Here is a 14,861-nt window from a genome sequence, read left to right as displayed (position 1 = left end):
TTAGGAAGCCAAGGCCCTGCAAGAGCACGAGCATCCTGCTCAGTCACAAAGCAGGTCATTAGCAGGGCCAGCCTGGGGCCCAGTCGGGGCCTCCTCCTCCCCCTCGAGCACCAGGCAGGTCCCAGAGTCCCACAGGCCATGAACATGCAGTGCAGACATGGCCAAGCTGGAGGAACTTGTCAAGATTACCTGGTCTTGCAAAATTACAGGCAAAATATGGTGCTCTGCTTGCCCTCCTGAACGGACGGCCAACTGCCCTAATCAATGACAAGCTCGAGGCCCAGGAGCTGCCCCGCAGGGCTTCTCAGCAGCGGGCCCCAACCAGTCTCTGCAATTGGCCGGAGGCACCCGTCAGACCCTCCTAACTTGGCCCAGGAGAAGAAACTGAGGCTTAGTGAGGGAACATAACTGCTGGTGGTGTACCTGGTCATACACCAGCAGCTAATGGAGCCAGTATCAGGGTACACGGGGGTATGGAGACCTGAACCCATTTTAGCTCGTGCAGGTCTTCACTGCCCACAAACTAAAAGTACAGCTGCCGTTCACTGGGCATTAAGCATACTGGATGCATCATCTACTCCATCTTTGCAGCAGCCCTGGGTGGGTGGGGCCACATACACATGGGAACACTGGAGAAGTGAAGCAACCAGAAACCAGCCACAGCTATCATTGCTGGCCTCGTCATTGTCACTGTGCACTGATTGCCTACCACGTGCAAACCCTGTCACACACTCTACCCCACCTCATTCTCACAACACCTGGGAGGTAACTCCTGTGATTAGTCCCACTTCACAGACAAGAAACCTGAGGCTCAGCGAAGTGACACCCCTTGTCCAGGTCATACAGCTGGCCCCAGGCAGAGAGAGAGGATTCCCAGGCCTGCCCGGCCTGGAGCCCAGCTCTGCCCACCACCCAGAATCCCTCAGCACCCACTGGGTTTCCATCTTGCACCTGAGATCCAGGCATAGGTGTGCCTACTCCATTTTACAGATGAGGCAACTGAGGCCTGGGGCCAAAACCAGGCCTAAGGTCACTGCGTCACACTCAGCCCCCTCAGCTGTGTTCCTGGGGCAAGAAAAAACTCCCTTCACAAGATTTCAGCACAGCCCTTAGTGCTATGAAGGAAGAGGGGTCTCAGGTGTTTGCAGAACTGGATGTCAGGCAGCCAGGGCAGGAGGTCTGATGATGCACCCAAACCACCCGGCAGGCTCTGCTGGACTGGGTTCTCTGGTCCCAGACTCAGGCTTGGGAGCCTGCACTGCTGCCTTCTCCCTGCTCTCAGCTCTAAGAGTGGCATTACTGTCAGCACAAGCACGCTGGCTCCCAAGCCACCAGCCCTAGCCCTCCCTTTGCCCTGGCCATGTTCTGTAAAGGATGCCCACAATGGCCTTGCTGGGTCGCACGGGGGTGAGCAGAGGAGACAGACACAGGGTGCCCGGAGCTACCTTTCCCCAGTCTGATGCCAAGTGGGCACCCATCTGAGCTTCCTGTCTGTTCCGGGTTGACGTGGGCCCAATGCACCAGGCGTTACCACCAACTCAAACAGCAAAGGTCAAGGAACAAATGGGATATTCAAGCTTGGAGACCCCCCTGCCAGGCCAGCTGGCCTCAGTGTGGTGAGGTTGGAAGGCCCTTCGCTGGGGACACAGATACCCAGTTCCTGCCTTTGTGAGGACTGGGCAAAGCCACCTCCCCTCTCTGAACCTCAGTTTCCTCAACTGGAAAATGGGGCTCTCAAAACCTCCTCACAGGGTCGTCAGGAGGACTAACTCACATGAGGTGAAAAAAGTGTGACTAAAGCGCCAAGTTCAGTGCTGGGCAGACAGCAGCCACCAGGCACTGGCCTCCACCTGGAGCCCCTGGGCGCTGAGGGCAGAGGAAGGCGACTCGCTGCTGCCCCCAGGAGGCCGTGAGCTGGAACCGCCGCTCTCATTCTGGAAAGGTGCGGACTTGGGTTCTCTTCCCCGCGCTGCCCTTCGAGTTGGGTGACCTTAGGCAAGTACCTTCCCCTTCTGAGCCTCACACTCCTCATCCAAAAAATGTGGGCAACACCTCCTGCAAGGCTGCTGAGGAGGTGAGACAAGATAAGTGGGCGGAGCACCTGGTACACGGCAGGAGCCAAATGCTTGGTAGTTGTTACTATCAAGAGTCTGTTCCTATGGGTCTGAGCTTCTGCAGGGCAGTAAAGCTACAGTGAAAAGTGCTGTGCACATGAGCTGTAGGGTCACAAGGGCTGAGCCTGGGCCCCCGAGGTAGGGGTCAGAGTCACGGCCACAGCACTCAAGAAGGCACCTTTGAGTCATCTAGTCCAGTTGTTCCCACTTCTGGCCGACCACCCCCAGCCTGGACATAGGCCACTCCTGGGCTCCCAAATTAGCTAGGGATGGGGCTCAAGCACTCTTATATTAAACAAGTTTCCCAGGTAACTTTGTTTAATCTTTTCTGGTTTTGAAGGCTATTGCTCAGAGTGAAAATTCCAACAAAACTAAAAGATAGGCAATAGAAGAGGAGAAGAGGTGGGGTTCAGGGCTACTGGGGAGCCTCCGGTGAGTCCCTCTGCCCTGGGCCACAGCTGCCCAGACCAGTGGGTCACACGATGAGCTCTAAGCCCTCCTCCAGCTCTGGTGACGGCGGTGTGCCGTGCTGCGTGTGACCCCCGAGCCGCCATCACTGAGAGGAGGCAGCTGTGAGTCTACAAACACACGAGTCAGGACTGTTACGGGTACAAGCAGCGGGAGTTCCAACTCGCACGGACTTGAGCAGAAATCAAAAATATGGAGGGAGAAATCTATTCGTGCTGAAAAGTCCAGGGATATATATGACTTTAGGCACGGCTGGATCCAGGCATTCAAGTGATATGTTTTCTCATTTCCTTAGTATTAGCTTCATTCTCCAGTGGGCTTTGCCAGATAATTGTATCTAAAATCTTTAAGAAAAAAACAGGCTCAGGCAATCTGTAGAGACCCAAGTACCCCTTTGTGCGTCGTAAGCCCTTTGATTCAGAGCAGTAGTAAACATGGTCTCCATGATTCTGTAGAAAGTTCTCTTCACTGTAGGCAGGGAAGAGTTTCTGTCTGTTTTCTTCATCATATGAGTCTAGCTGGTGCTGTCTTGTTCTTGCACATGCTTGTGTGTGCATGTGTGAATGTGTCCATATGCATATGTGTAAGTGTGTATGTGCTTGTTCAGGAATTCCACACACACTGCCTGGAGTAGGATGCACAGGACCTCAGGAAGGAGGAGGACAGAGCTTGATCCCACTTCAGTAGATCTAGCCTGGTGGGCACCAGACCTGGGGGTCACCCAAATGCTTGGCAGAATGGGGGCCCTTGAGGTGTGGTGAAGTCCCGACTTCATGTGAGCTGGGATCAGTGAAGCTGCCGAGCAGGTGGCCCTGAGGATGTGGTTCCTTAGGAGCAGGGCCTTTGAACTGCCTGTGAGAGAACAAGGTCATCTACCTGCTTTACTGCCTCTGTGCCGGCCTCCAGACCCACCCCCTGGGGACAAAAGCTTCTAGTTAATGTCACCTCAGAGCTGAGCCAGTAAGCAGAGGAGGCTTTGCCCTGGGTATGGCCCATGCTGAGAAACAGCACCCAGGACTTGCCAATGGCTCCAGGAGGCCACGGCAGGGCAAAATCGGGGTCTTGGGAGGTGGGCAGGATGAGAAAAGGAAAAGCCTGAGGGAACCATGTCCTGTGAGGCAACTGGACTCAGGTGAAAAGCCAGCCTGAGGGGGAGAGTCACATGAAAATGTGCACAGTGGTCTTTGAACTGCAGACCCAGAAAATTTAGTATCTTGCTCACAGGCAGGCCAAGTCACATGGAACCTTAGTGTCATCCAGCCCAATTCCTGAGCCTCTTTGGTGATGGGGACCTCACCACCTTCCCTGGTAGTGGCTGGCTTTATAGGATGCTCCAGAGAGATTGGAGCATTCTAAAGACAGGTCAGGGTTTCGGGACCCACATGAGAGGAAAGCCCCAGAGCACAGGGTGGTAACAAGTTGCTGAGGGCAGGGAACAAGTTTACAAAAATAAAAAAAAGCAAATGATGATTTGCTTTGAAAGAAGCCAGCCAGGAGCTAAGGTCAAGAATAATGGGGAGTGGGCAGTCTGGGAAGTTCTGAGGAGGTGACAGTGGACAGCTGGGGAGCAGCGTTCTGGGCAGAGAGAACTGCCTGTGCAAAGGCCCATGGCAGGAAAGATGCTGGCATCTTTCGGAAACAGAAGGAAGACCAGTAGGGTCCATGGAGGGAGAAGTAACAGGTGAGTTTGGGGAGGCAGCAAGGAGATGACACAGGCTCCCCTGGACCGTGATGAGGACTTCGGGGTTAAGCTGAGTGAGACCCCTCTGGCAGCTGTGTTGCAAGTAGAGCAAATGGGGGCAAGTATGCCCAGGGAAACCAGGGGCGAGGCTAGTGGAGCACATCTCCTGACACTGTGTGGCCTCAGGCAAGGCACTTACCCTGTCTGGGCTTCACTGTTGACCACATTTATGGGGGTGATGTGTAGGCCGATTCTGTTCATTCTCAGGAGGAGCTCTGCCAACTAGATGGAACAGGCAGGGTTGTGAGCTCCCCGCCATTACAAACATTCACACCGAGACTGACTCCACCATGAGAGGTGCTGTAAAGAGCTCTCAGATGCCAGACGAGGGCTGGACAGAATACCCTGTCTGGTTGCTGACCCTGACTCTCTCTGGGCCACAATTCTAGCCTCACCTCTGTCCCTGTCTTACTGGGTGACTTTAAGCTGGTTGCTTCCCATCTCTGAGCCTCAGTTCCCAAAAGGTGACAGAACTAGGCTGGATGATCACCATGGGTCCTCCCCAGAACATTCTCCAATGTGCCCATTCTCGGTCTTTACCCCAACTCCCATCCACAGTGGCCCCCGTCCCAGCAACTGAAGGTCCCATGAGAACCTGGTCTCAGCCTTGGCAGAAAATCCTCCTCACATCCATCCATTCCAGCTCAAGCATCCTGGGTGACCTTTGGATTGGAAGTCTCTCAGCTCATCCTGGACAGGGGTTATTTTCTTTGGAGTCTCCTTGGATGGCCCAAGACCAGGGCTTGCTTCTGTGGGCAGCTGCCCATACTGTTATCATCATATAAAGTCCACCACCACCCAGCAAAATCCCAGGAGACCGTGCAAAGGAGCAAGGATACGTCAGCAGCCTCTTCCAGACCTGTGAGTTGTGGGCTTCCTACCCGATGACACCCCACATGGTGGTCTTCAGAAGCTTTGGGGGCAAGACACAGAGGAATGGGGTTGCTTGGATAAGCTAATATTTTGAATATAGTGAATTAAGAGATAGATTATATTAGGAGAAGTGTCAAGCTATGAGCAATGCAGGGTCATGACATGGTACCCATTTATTTGTTCATACTTTATTCAGCAAGTATTTACTTATTGTAGTGTACTAGGTGCAGGCCTTTTACTCAGGGCTAGAAATCCAACAGTGAAAGAAGATGCAGTCCCTCCTTTAAGGAGTTCACAGCCTGGTGGGAAAGGCTAATACAAGTCATCACTAACTGGCACCCAGGACTCTGATCAGAGAAAGAAGAAAGCAAGATGGTGGGACAGGGACCCCTCAGCTAGACTCTGGGGAAGAGCCTAGAGTGGGCTGCAGAGAGAACATGATGTCTTACTGGAGCTCGAGAGTCAGTCAGTATGAAGTGACTTAGATAAAAATGCAAAGAAGAGGAAACAGGTTCCAGGCAGAGAAGCCAGCAGGTGCAAAGGACCTTTGTCTAAAGAGCATGGACTTGGAGTCAAGCATAACTTTTCAAATCACAGTTCCTCCACTCACTGGGGACAAGTTGTCTCTGGACAAGTTGCTCTAGTTTTCTGATCTGGGCTGCCCATCTGTAAAACACGAGATAACTACATCTACCTTAAAGGAATGTTAAGTGTAAGGTGATCATCAAAGTTTCCTTTTTCCTCTGGGTAATTCTCTCCCCTGTTCCTCCCAGGCCTGTCCAGGTATCAAGACAAGATGTTTCAGCTTTGGAAACTTGTTCTTGTGTGTGGCCTGCTCACTGGGACCTCAGCATTTCTTCTTGAGAATCTTGGCAAAGACCTGAATCATGTTGTGAGTGACCTGAAACCTGTTCTTGAAGAAGGAATTGAGACCGTTGACAATACACTTGATGGTGAGTCAACAAAGGTGATGATCCAGTGGCACCTAGGAGCTTGCCCCCTAACACTATGCCTGCATTACCAGAGGCTAACACCAGGGGCTGCTCTTTATGGGTGGTTTACAGAGAAAGATGGCTGGCTATTCAGTTCCTGGTTCATTCACTTATTATTTTTCCAGAAACATTCAATGCTCAAATGAATATCCTTTTACATATTATATCATGGTAAGCTTTTCCCAATGTATACATAGGACAAAATCCTAAAGTGAGAGTTCAAAAGTTCTAAAAGTATACATGTTTTAAATTATAGTAGATGTTGACAAATAATCCCCTATGGTAACTTTTTCTCCAGTATCTGTGAGAATGCCTGTTTTCCTACTCCCTTAACAGCACTGGTATGGACACCTTAAATTTTTTGCCAATCTCATAGATGAAAGACTGTAACTGATTTCACTTCTCTAATTATGAACAAAAATCATTTTTTTTCTCATATCTTATTAGCCATTTATACATTTTAACTTAAATATTCATAGCATATTCTTCTGCTGGATTGCTCAATTTTCTTATCGATTTGTATGAACTTGTTGGAAATTAACCCCACCTAGAGCTAATCATATCTCCTTTTTATTTATATTTAATCATATCTCCTTTTTATTCTGATTTTTTTTAACGTGGCTTTCTGTTCATTTTCTGGAAATATTAACAGCACCTTGACAAACATTCTAAATAGAAGGAAGTAAATTCTGTAAATGACTGCCTTTCAAAACTGGTCAGGGCTTAGGCAACCTTCAAAGATACAGGAGGGGCTCACTCTCTACTTGCTAATTTTGCTAATTTGAATTTTAAAATTGAGCTCAGAAACAGAAGTGTCTGTATTGAGATCACCTAGTGCATTAAAGGACCAGATATACTTTCATTTCAATTTGCATTCTCTGTTCGCATCATTATAACTAGGTAGATACTGTCTGTTGCAGAGCCAGGTTGCAGTACTCTGATTACATCTCTTCTTATACAGTCTTTTATTTCTCCTTGAGTTTGTAACTGCCTTGCTTTTCACTTGAATTATTTTCCACACACATATCCTTCTTTTCACATGCACCATTCTACATCTGCAACACCACTATTCTCTCTAATTATTCTTTCTCTGGGACCTCCCATTAGGACACTTTGCTCTGCTTCCATATGAATTATTGCTCTCTGGGATTGCTGCAAAGCTGTCATCCTGGCAATCCCATCTTCTGGTTTCGTAGAACCTTATTTTTTCTTTGATTCTACATTTTCCATTTCTTGGTTCATACTCTCCTTTTGTTTCACCTAGTTTTTCATTTAAAGCATTGGCTTCCTGAGTCACTATTAGAAGCTGGGGTGCAATCAGTAACCATTGCCTGGTCAGTTAATTGATTGCTTTGTTAATGAATAATGAGTATATGTTAGTATGAAGGCAGCATGGAAGGAACAGGAGCTGTCTAGCTGTGTGACTTTAGGTACATTTCTTAACATTTTGATCCCTTATTTCCTCATCTGAAAATGCAGATAATAGCTACCTACCTCACTGAGTCTCTACAAAGATTAAATGAAATCACATAGGCAAATTGTCTTATTCAGTACCTGGTGCATGGTAGCTGCCTCATAAGAGATGCATAATACTAAACAGTGATTGCTTTTGTCAGCGGCCCTTCAGAAACTGCTGACTGACTTGGATGTGTCTCAGAAACTGGCCAAGCAGAGAGCCCAGGAGGCTGAGAGCATGGTGGACAATGCCCTTTTTAAAACCCTTTCAGCTGAGGACGTAAGTCAGGGGTAAGTCGATACTTCATAGTGGAGACCTTGCTCCAAGAAAAGGGAATGCCTATTCTTAAGACCAAAGACAGAAAGGTAGATAAACAAGTTCCTCTTCGCAGAACGGAGGTGGCCTGAGGCCAGCCCCCAGGAGCTCAAGCAGATCAGAGGCAGGCAGCAGAGCCAGCCTGGGCATCTCATGGGTTTGGGCTTCACGTTCTGTAATTTCAGGATAAGGAGGAAGATTCTCTTCACTTTCACTTTTACCAATATGCTGGTCCATTTTTCAACGAATTAGATTTTTCTCCTCCAAATATGCTAAGGATAAAAGTCTGAATCCATTCAGGAGAGAGGAATCTGAAATTCACAACACATAGCTAGCTCCACACACAACGTTTTGGAATCAAACAGTTCTGAGTTAGAATTTGAGCTCTGAAACTTATTTCCCCTCGGAGTCCTGGGGGTGGAAATTACTTCCCTCTGTGCCTCAGTCTGCCAGGCCATAAAATGTGGAGGACCCACCTCTGAACCCAGGCTACTGGGAAGGCCGTAGAAGGTAAGGTTGGTGAGGCCCAAATGCTCTGCATGCTGCTGGCATAGAGAAGTACCCAGCCAACAGCTACCAGGAGGAATGACAAGGGTGAATTGTGGTTTTTGCACAGGATGAAACTCAGTAACCTTCACGTACTGGATCTCAAATTTGAAAAGTCTCCTGATAGCAATGGTTTTGATCTGAGGATCCCCATCACTGTTAACATCACCCTGCCCCTGTGAGTATGTGTTAAATCAGGGATTTGGGAGAGGCGGTCGCATGGCCAAGGGGTCTCCAGTGGGATCAAGGCTGTCATGTGTGGCTTTGGGCCTCTGTCTCCCAATCTGTACATGAAGCCCTTTCGGCTCTAAAATCCTAACCTTTAAAACGTTCTAATGGGCTTTGACCATTACCAAGTATCTTTTCAAAGAATTCTCCTTTAAATATATTTCTGAAATCCTAACATTTATCTAATTGTAAAATTTGAAAAATTGAAAAGACATGAACATTTATAACTCTTTGGCAAAATTTTCTCAGGCATTATTTTGTCTCTTGAGATTCTCTTTATCTGGCAGTGACCATGATGGATAAATACATATAGTATGTACAGTCTAATAAACAACATGTGTGAAAAATATACTTTTAAGGTATTTTAATTACTTCAAAAGAAATAGATAGGAAAAGGAACATGTGTAGAAGATTTATAAATTAAGGACACCATGATTCATTAGTTATGAGATCTTGGGATAATTAATTAACCTCTTTACACCTGTTTCCTCATTCTGAAAATAGAGATAATACTAGTTTTCCCTCATGATATTACTGTAATGACTAGATGGATTAACCCAGATAAAATATTTTTTAAAGTACTTACTACATCATTTGTGCTCAGTAAAAGTTTTTTATTATTTTAATGTTTAGTATGCAATGTTATATAAAAATGTCACATGTACCAAACACATGTGGCTCACACATGGCCAGGAGGAGAAGCTCCTTATGTCACATGGTAATCCCATAAATTATATGGACAATGTGACATTACCCATAGATGTCCTGGAAAATGTCCATACAGGTGGAGAAACTTGAGTGGGCAGCAGGAAGGGCCTTTTGGACCTCTGTTCACTGTGAATCTTATTTCTCGCAGTCCTTTCGGCAATGTGGCCAACCTTAAGGCTTCCTTGGACATCCTGACTCATGTCAAAATTGAAACCGATGCCCAGACTGGCCTCCCCGCGGTGGTCCTGGAAGAATGCACCATCAACCCAGCCAACATCTCAATCACTGTGCCAACCAGGTAAGGCCCGTGCATCTCAGGAGAGCTGGGCTCTCAGAGGAGTTGAGGACTGCGAATTTCAGCCAGACTCCTATACCCAGGAGGTGGCACAATGTGATGAAAAAGAATTTAGGCACTGAAGGCAGACAGACCTTGGTTCAAATAGCAGCTGTGCCATGAACTTGTAACTTTGTAACCAACTTAATTTCTCTGAGCTCAGTGCTTACATCTATAAACTGAAGATGACTGTTAATACCTACCCTTAGCCTGCTGAGCTGACTGGTTGAGAAAAGGGAAGTATGGTACATACTTAGCTCTCAGTAATGATACTACCCACGCTGACTTTCTGTCTCCCTGTTCTCCCCAGTATTGACCCAGGAGTGTCAACCTCTGTGACTATAATCGTGAATTTGCTTTTTCCACTCTTCAGCTCTATCAGAATTTTGCTTCATGCTTTTTCAAACTCTGTTGCTAGGTGCATACACATTTAGGATTATGTCTTCTTGAACTGACCCCTTTATTGTTAAGTAATATCCCTCAAAAATAATGATAATAATAATAATACTACGTTGTATTTGCCCTCCTGCCTCCAGTAGGGAGGAGGGAAGAAAAGTAAATGCTTCTCATGGGCTCTAATTTCAGATTGTCCCCAAACCTTTTTTTTTACTTTTTTTTGGTATCATTAATATACAATTACATGAGCAACATTATGGTTACTAGACCAAACCTTTTTCCACCCACTAGAAAATTCCAAAATAAGATCCTGAAAACTTAATCCTCTCCATTTAAATCTCTAACCCCTGTTAATCCACAAAATCTACATCTTAAACTGTATGCTTGAAAGAACAGGTTTGCCCCCTGGAAGAGGGTGGAGGGAGGAAGGGCCGTCCTGGCTGTGGCTGGGAGAGGGGAAATGGTCTCTAACTGAGGGCTGGGGCAGGTGGCTTTAGGGGGAACAAGGTGGGTTCTCAGCTCTCAGCACCAGTGGCCATAAGCAGAGGTCACTCCACCCTTCCCCCACCAGGGAATCTGACCACAGTTTGCCTAATACACCCCAAAACCAAAGTCTCCATGGCCTCATGTTATTTGGAAAGGCTGGGGTGCTAACTAAAAGGCTGAGCCCTGAGATGCTGCCTTGCCAGCAGCCCCAGGAGCTTCACCCTGAGGCTCTGGGTCTCCTTGTCCCTTTCCGTAAAGTGGCATTTCACTCAAGCCCTCACCATGGCTGTCTAGGCCCTGCTGACCTGGCCCCACCCTCATGCTACTGTATTCTCCCCCTCACTCTACTCCACTCACACCAGCCTTTGCTCCATTCCTCAGACAAGCTCTCTCCTACCTCAGGACCTCTGCACGGGCTGTCTTGGCTATCCAGAACTTTCCCCCCCTCCACCAGTGTACCTCCCACCCTCCAGGATCTAAAACAAGATTCTTCCCATTCTCTCTCCAAAGAGTCCACTCTTGGCCTTCAAAGTACTTGTCACAAGATGTCGTATATATTTACTTCATTTATTCTTTCAGCCAAAAATGTATTGAGCATCTGCTGTGGGCCAGACAGGCACCATTCTGAGATCTGGAGAATTTATTGGTGACAACAGACAAAGACCCTGTATTCGTGGAGCTCATTGTCCTGAGGGAGGCAGACAGCATTCAGTCCATCACTAAAGAGCCCTCGGTGAAAATGTCAGGTTGCGATGAGTCCTAGGCAGAGCAGTTCACTGAACAGAACTCTATGATATGCAGCCCTCCCTTAGGCAAGTAGTCAGGGAGGGCTGCCCTGAGGAGGTGACAATTACCCAGAGAGCAGAAGCTGGGAAGGAGCTGGCCTGAGCAAGATTTATGGAATGTTTTGGTGCTAGGTCAGAGCTGCTTATGCTTTGCTCATCCCCATGTCCCCAGTGTAGCTTGGCACCTGGCACATAATTGGGGCTCTGTAAATGGGTGTTGAAGAAATGAACAGGAAGGGTCTCTGGTTTGTGATGAGACTCTCATAGGTATTGGGGTGATGTGGGGTTTTAAGTGATGATTCCCCAGATAAAGGCCCTATCAGTGGTTAGAAAGGCATCTCAGTGTCCCTGGGGCCTACCTGACTTCAAGGTGCTCCACTGCCTTCCACCCTTTCCACACCCCAATTGCTTGGCAGCCCTGCCCATTTGACTAGGCTTTATCAGTTTCCTCTCTTCCAGACCCTTCGATCTGATTGGCAGATTAACGAGCAAACTGACGGGACTCCTGCAGGACGCCACATCCAACCTGGTGCAGAAGGAAGTGAGTCTTCCACTCCTGGGGGCCCAGAGCCAGGCTCCGTGAGGAGAAGACGAGGCATTCCCAGGCCTGGCTCTGGGCCCCTTTCCATCTGAGGTGCAAACTTCCCAGGTGGCTGTCAGCTGGACGCCGCCCGCTCTACTCAGCCTGGGGGTGCGGGTGGCGAGGAAGTCGGGGAGCAGGGACCTGACATTACTGAACTCACTGGGTCCAAATTTGAGCCTTTCACCATACCCACCTACTATCAATATGCCTTTTTTAGCTAATATTTTCCTTTCACCAACGCAATTCTGCTCACTAAAGTTTATTCAAATGCATTTATTTTTAAAGAGGAACTTTCTATCCCTTCCATAAGTAGAAATGAACATCACTTACCCTATAATTAATTTAAAAATAAATACAGACCTATAAAATAGGCATTTCCATCCATGCATCATCCATATGTACCACGTGCCCAAAGTTCTAGAGATTCTAAATTTGTCATTCTGGGAGGGGTCTGGGAATCGGAGTTTATGAGAGGAAAATCATGCAGGTGGCTCTGTGATTGACTGAACTCACTATCCGAAGTGTGGCCTACAAGCAGCAGCACCAGCCTTGTCTGAGAGCTTGCTAGAAATGCAGACACTCAGGCCCCACTGAGAATAGGAATTTGCGTTTTAAGGAGAGCCCCAGGGAAGTGTGCACACACAAAATCATGAGGAACTATTGTTCCCAGGGGCCCATTTGATCCTTTAAAATGCCAGTTTCCAAAGTTCAAGGTTTCTAAGAGTGTAGGGTTCTGGGATGTTAACACTCTACTCTTAAGGTTTTAGGGTCCCAATGTTCTAAGATTTTAGGATTCTAGCATTCTTAGATTTTGGACTTCTAGGTTTCTATTCTGGAATCCTAAGGGTCAAAGATTCTACGATCTCCATGGTTGTCTAGCAGTTTGTTCCCAGCTGATAAGGACCTGTCCATCTTCCTCCTCCTCCCTTCCTCCCTCTCTCTCTCCCCTTCAGGTGTGCCCCCTTTTGCACTTCTTGGTCTCCATCCTGGATGTGGATATTATTCAGAACATCATCAGTAAGTCACAGCCTGGGGCAGTGGGGACATTCCCTCTGCAGCCTTCCAAGTGCAGGCATGCAGCAGCAGGTCTGGTCAGGGGACCCTGTGCCCTAAGTTGGCAGAGTGTGGCTGGAGGGGTCCCTGCAGAACTGAGGGGGTCTTTCTGTGGGCCTCATAATGCTCTCCACTGATATCTCTTGTTAAGCCCACAGAACCTGCCTGGAAAAATGATCTGGGAAAGATGGTGGGCCAGATCTAGGTTCAAATCCTGGCTTTGTTATTTAGAAACTATGGGACCTTGGTCTAGTGGCTCTACCTCTCTGAGCCTCGGTTTCCTCCCAGGTGAAACAGGATTGTAAACATTATGAGGGTGATGAGTAGATTAAACGAAAAAGCATAAACAGCCTAATATCCAGTAGGCATTGCCAATAACTGCCTTCCCTTCTCTTTGCCATCTTAAGAGGAGCTGTGGCTTCTCATCCAGCCACTGGGGGCTTTCTTTGGCCTTTGGGTCTCCAGGCATGGTTTGGATACTGGGGATGCTGGAGCAATAGAAATGGGGTAGGTGGAAGTGTCAGGGTCCTGGAGACAGTCCTTCTATATAAGCAGCCACAGGTCCAGTTCCTTGGGCAATCACTCTGTGCTTTGCATACACCATCTCTTTAGATGCTATGGGGTGGGTACTGTCATTGTACACATTTTACTGATAGAAAACAAGCTCAGATAAATGGAGTGACATGCCTAGCGTCCCATGGCTGTCAGACTGACCCACTAGAGAGTGGCAGTCATTGGGATCTGGTTTCTGTTTGGTAGAGACTAAGGCTGGCCATTGATTTTGTTCCTTCAGAACATCTTCAGCAGGGAATCCACCTTCAAGGTCAAATCTGAAGACGGAGGATGAGGAAGACCCTGTGATGCCCAAAGCTGATGTGAGGGTCCAGGCTCCATACCCCATGCTAAGGGAAGATGAGTCTCCTCCACAGGGGCCTGTGGTGAAGCCAAAGTGAAGCTTGGCTTCTCTTACTTTTCTAGCAGCAGACTGAGCCCTGATCTTGGTCTTAGACTAAGCCCTGACCCTAGCCCCAGGTTGAACCCTGACCCTAGTCACTCTCTGAACCCTGAGCCTTGATCACACACTAGACTGAGCTCTGGTTCTGACTCCAGACTGAGCCTGGACCCAGGCCACAAACTAAGCTTTGACCCCAGTTATTGACTGAGCCCTGACATTGGTCAGATTGAGCCCCAACCCTGATCGCAGACTGATCCATGATCCTCATCTATGGAGCCCTGAACCTTGGGTCCAGTCTTAGCCTCTGATGAGTCTTTTCACATCTGCCATTGTTCCTAAGGTGAGGAGAGGGGAGGGTGGGCGGCGAGGGTGCCAGGTGCCAGAGGAAGACCCAAAGCAGAGGTGCCCACCTCCTCTCTGAGGCTTCAGCCCCTGAAGGGGAAAGAGGCCGGGCAGCAGTGCCTGGTGAGTGGCAGGCAGCATCCTGATGTCCTGTGCTCTCATTCCAGACTGGCTCCTGGCTTGCCTGTGCTCCCTTGCAGCATCTCCCTCTGCGGACATGCCGCCGCCATCCAGCTGGACCCAGCCAGAAGGACCCCTCTGGGATGGCCCTTCTTGGCCTGGCTGAAGCAGCAGCCTCTGTGCTCACCACCCTCCTCTCCCAGCAATAAAGGGCATATGTGCACCTTCCTGCATGGCCTGTTGTATTCCTTCCATTGGAACTCAGGGTGGGGGTGTGCAACTGGGGAGGTAGGGATCCTGTTCCAGAGCTGAGAGGAACATTTGGGAATATCCATCCCCATCCTGGTTTTGCAAATAGAGACACTG

General features: G+C 48.4%; 1 protein-coding gene across 2 annotated transcripts; it reads left to right on the top strand.

Moving 5' to 3' along the window:
- The first annotated feature begins 5,027 nt into the window (after window positions 1-5,027).
- On the top strand, window positions 5,028-14,726 carry BPIFA2 (BPI fold containing family A member 2). 2 transcript variants are annotated; one of them, XM_037012689.2, is made up of 9 exons: window positions 5,028-5,184; window positions 5,970-6,149; window positions 7,805-7,934; window positions 8,576-8,683; window positions 9,590-9,739; window positions 11,902-11,983; window positions 12,979-13,042; window positions 13,872-13,953; window positions 14,543-14,726. In XM_037012689.2, the coding sequence occupies exons 2-8, from the start codon at window positions 5,993-5,995 to the stop codon at window positions 13,910-13,912; spliced, it is 732 nt and encodes a 243-aa protein (XP_036868584.1). In that variant the 5' UTR covers window positions 5,028-5,184; window positions 5,970-5,992; the 3' UTR covers window positions 13,913-13,953; window positions 14,543-14,726. The 2 variants fall into 2 exon arrangements, with proteins under 2 accessions (XP_036868584.1, XP_036868583.1); XM_037012688.2 differs by having other exon boundaries at window positions 11,887-11,983.
- The last annotated feature ends 135 nt before the right edge of the window (window positions 14,727-14,861 follow it).

This window comes from Manis javanica, chromosome 5 (genome assembly GCF_040802235.1).
Source record: "Manis javanica isolate MJ-LG chromosome 5, MJ_LKY, whole genome shotgun sequence".
Lineage (NCBI taxonomy): Eukaryota > Metazoa > Chordata > Mammalia > Pholidota > Manidae > Manis > Manis javanica.
Note: the sequence above shows the minus strand (reverse complement) of the source record. Positions and strands in the feature narration are given on the sequence as shown.

What these genes read in the sequence shown, in the direction of transcription:
- BPIFA2 (XM_037012688.2), top strand. Translation starts at nt 5,993, where the DNA reads ATGTTTCAGCTTTGGAAACTTGTTCTTGTGTGTGGCCTGCTCACTGGG. An exon ending in GCTGAGGACGTAAGTCAGGG is followed by an intron (nt 7,935 to 8,575) that starts GTAAGTCGATAC and finishes GTTTTTGCACAG; the next exon opens with GATGAAACTCAGTAACCTTC. An exon ending in CCAACCTGGTGCAGAAGGAA is followed by an intron (nt 11,984 to 12,978) that starts GTGAGTCTTCCA and finishes TCTCCCCTTCAG; the next exon opens with GTGTGCCCCCTTTTGCACTT.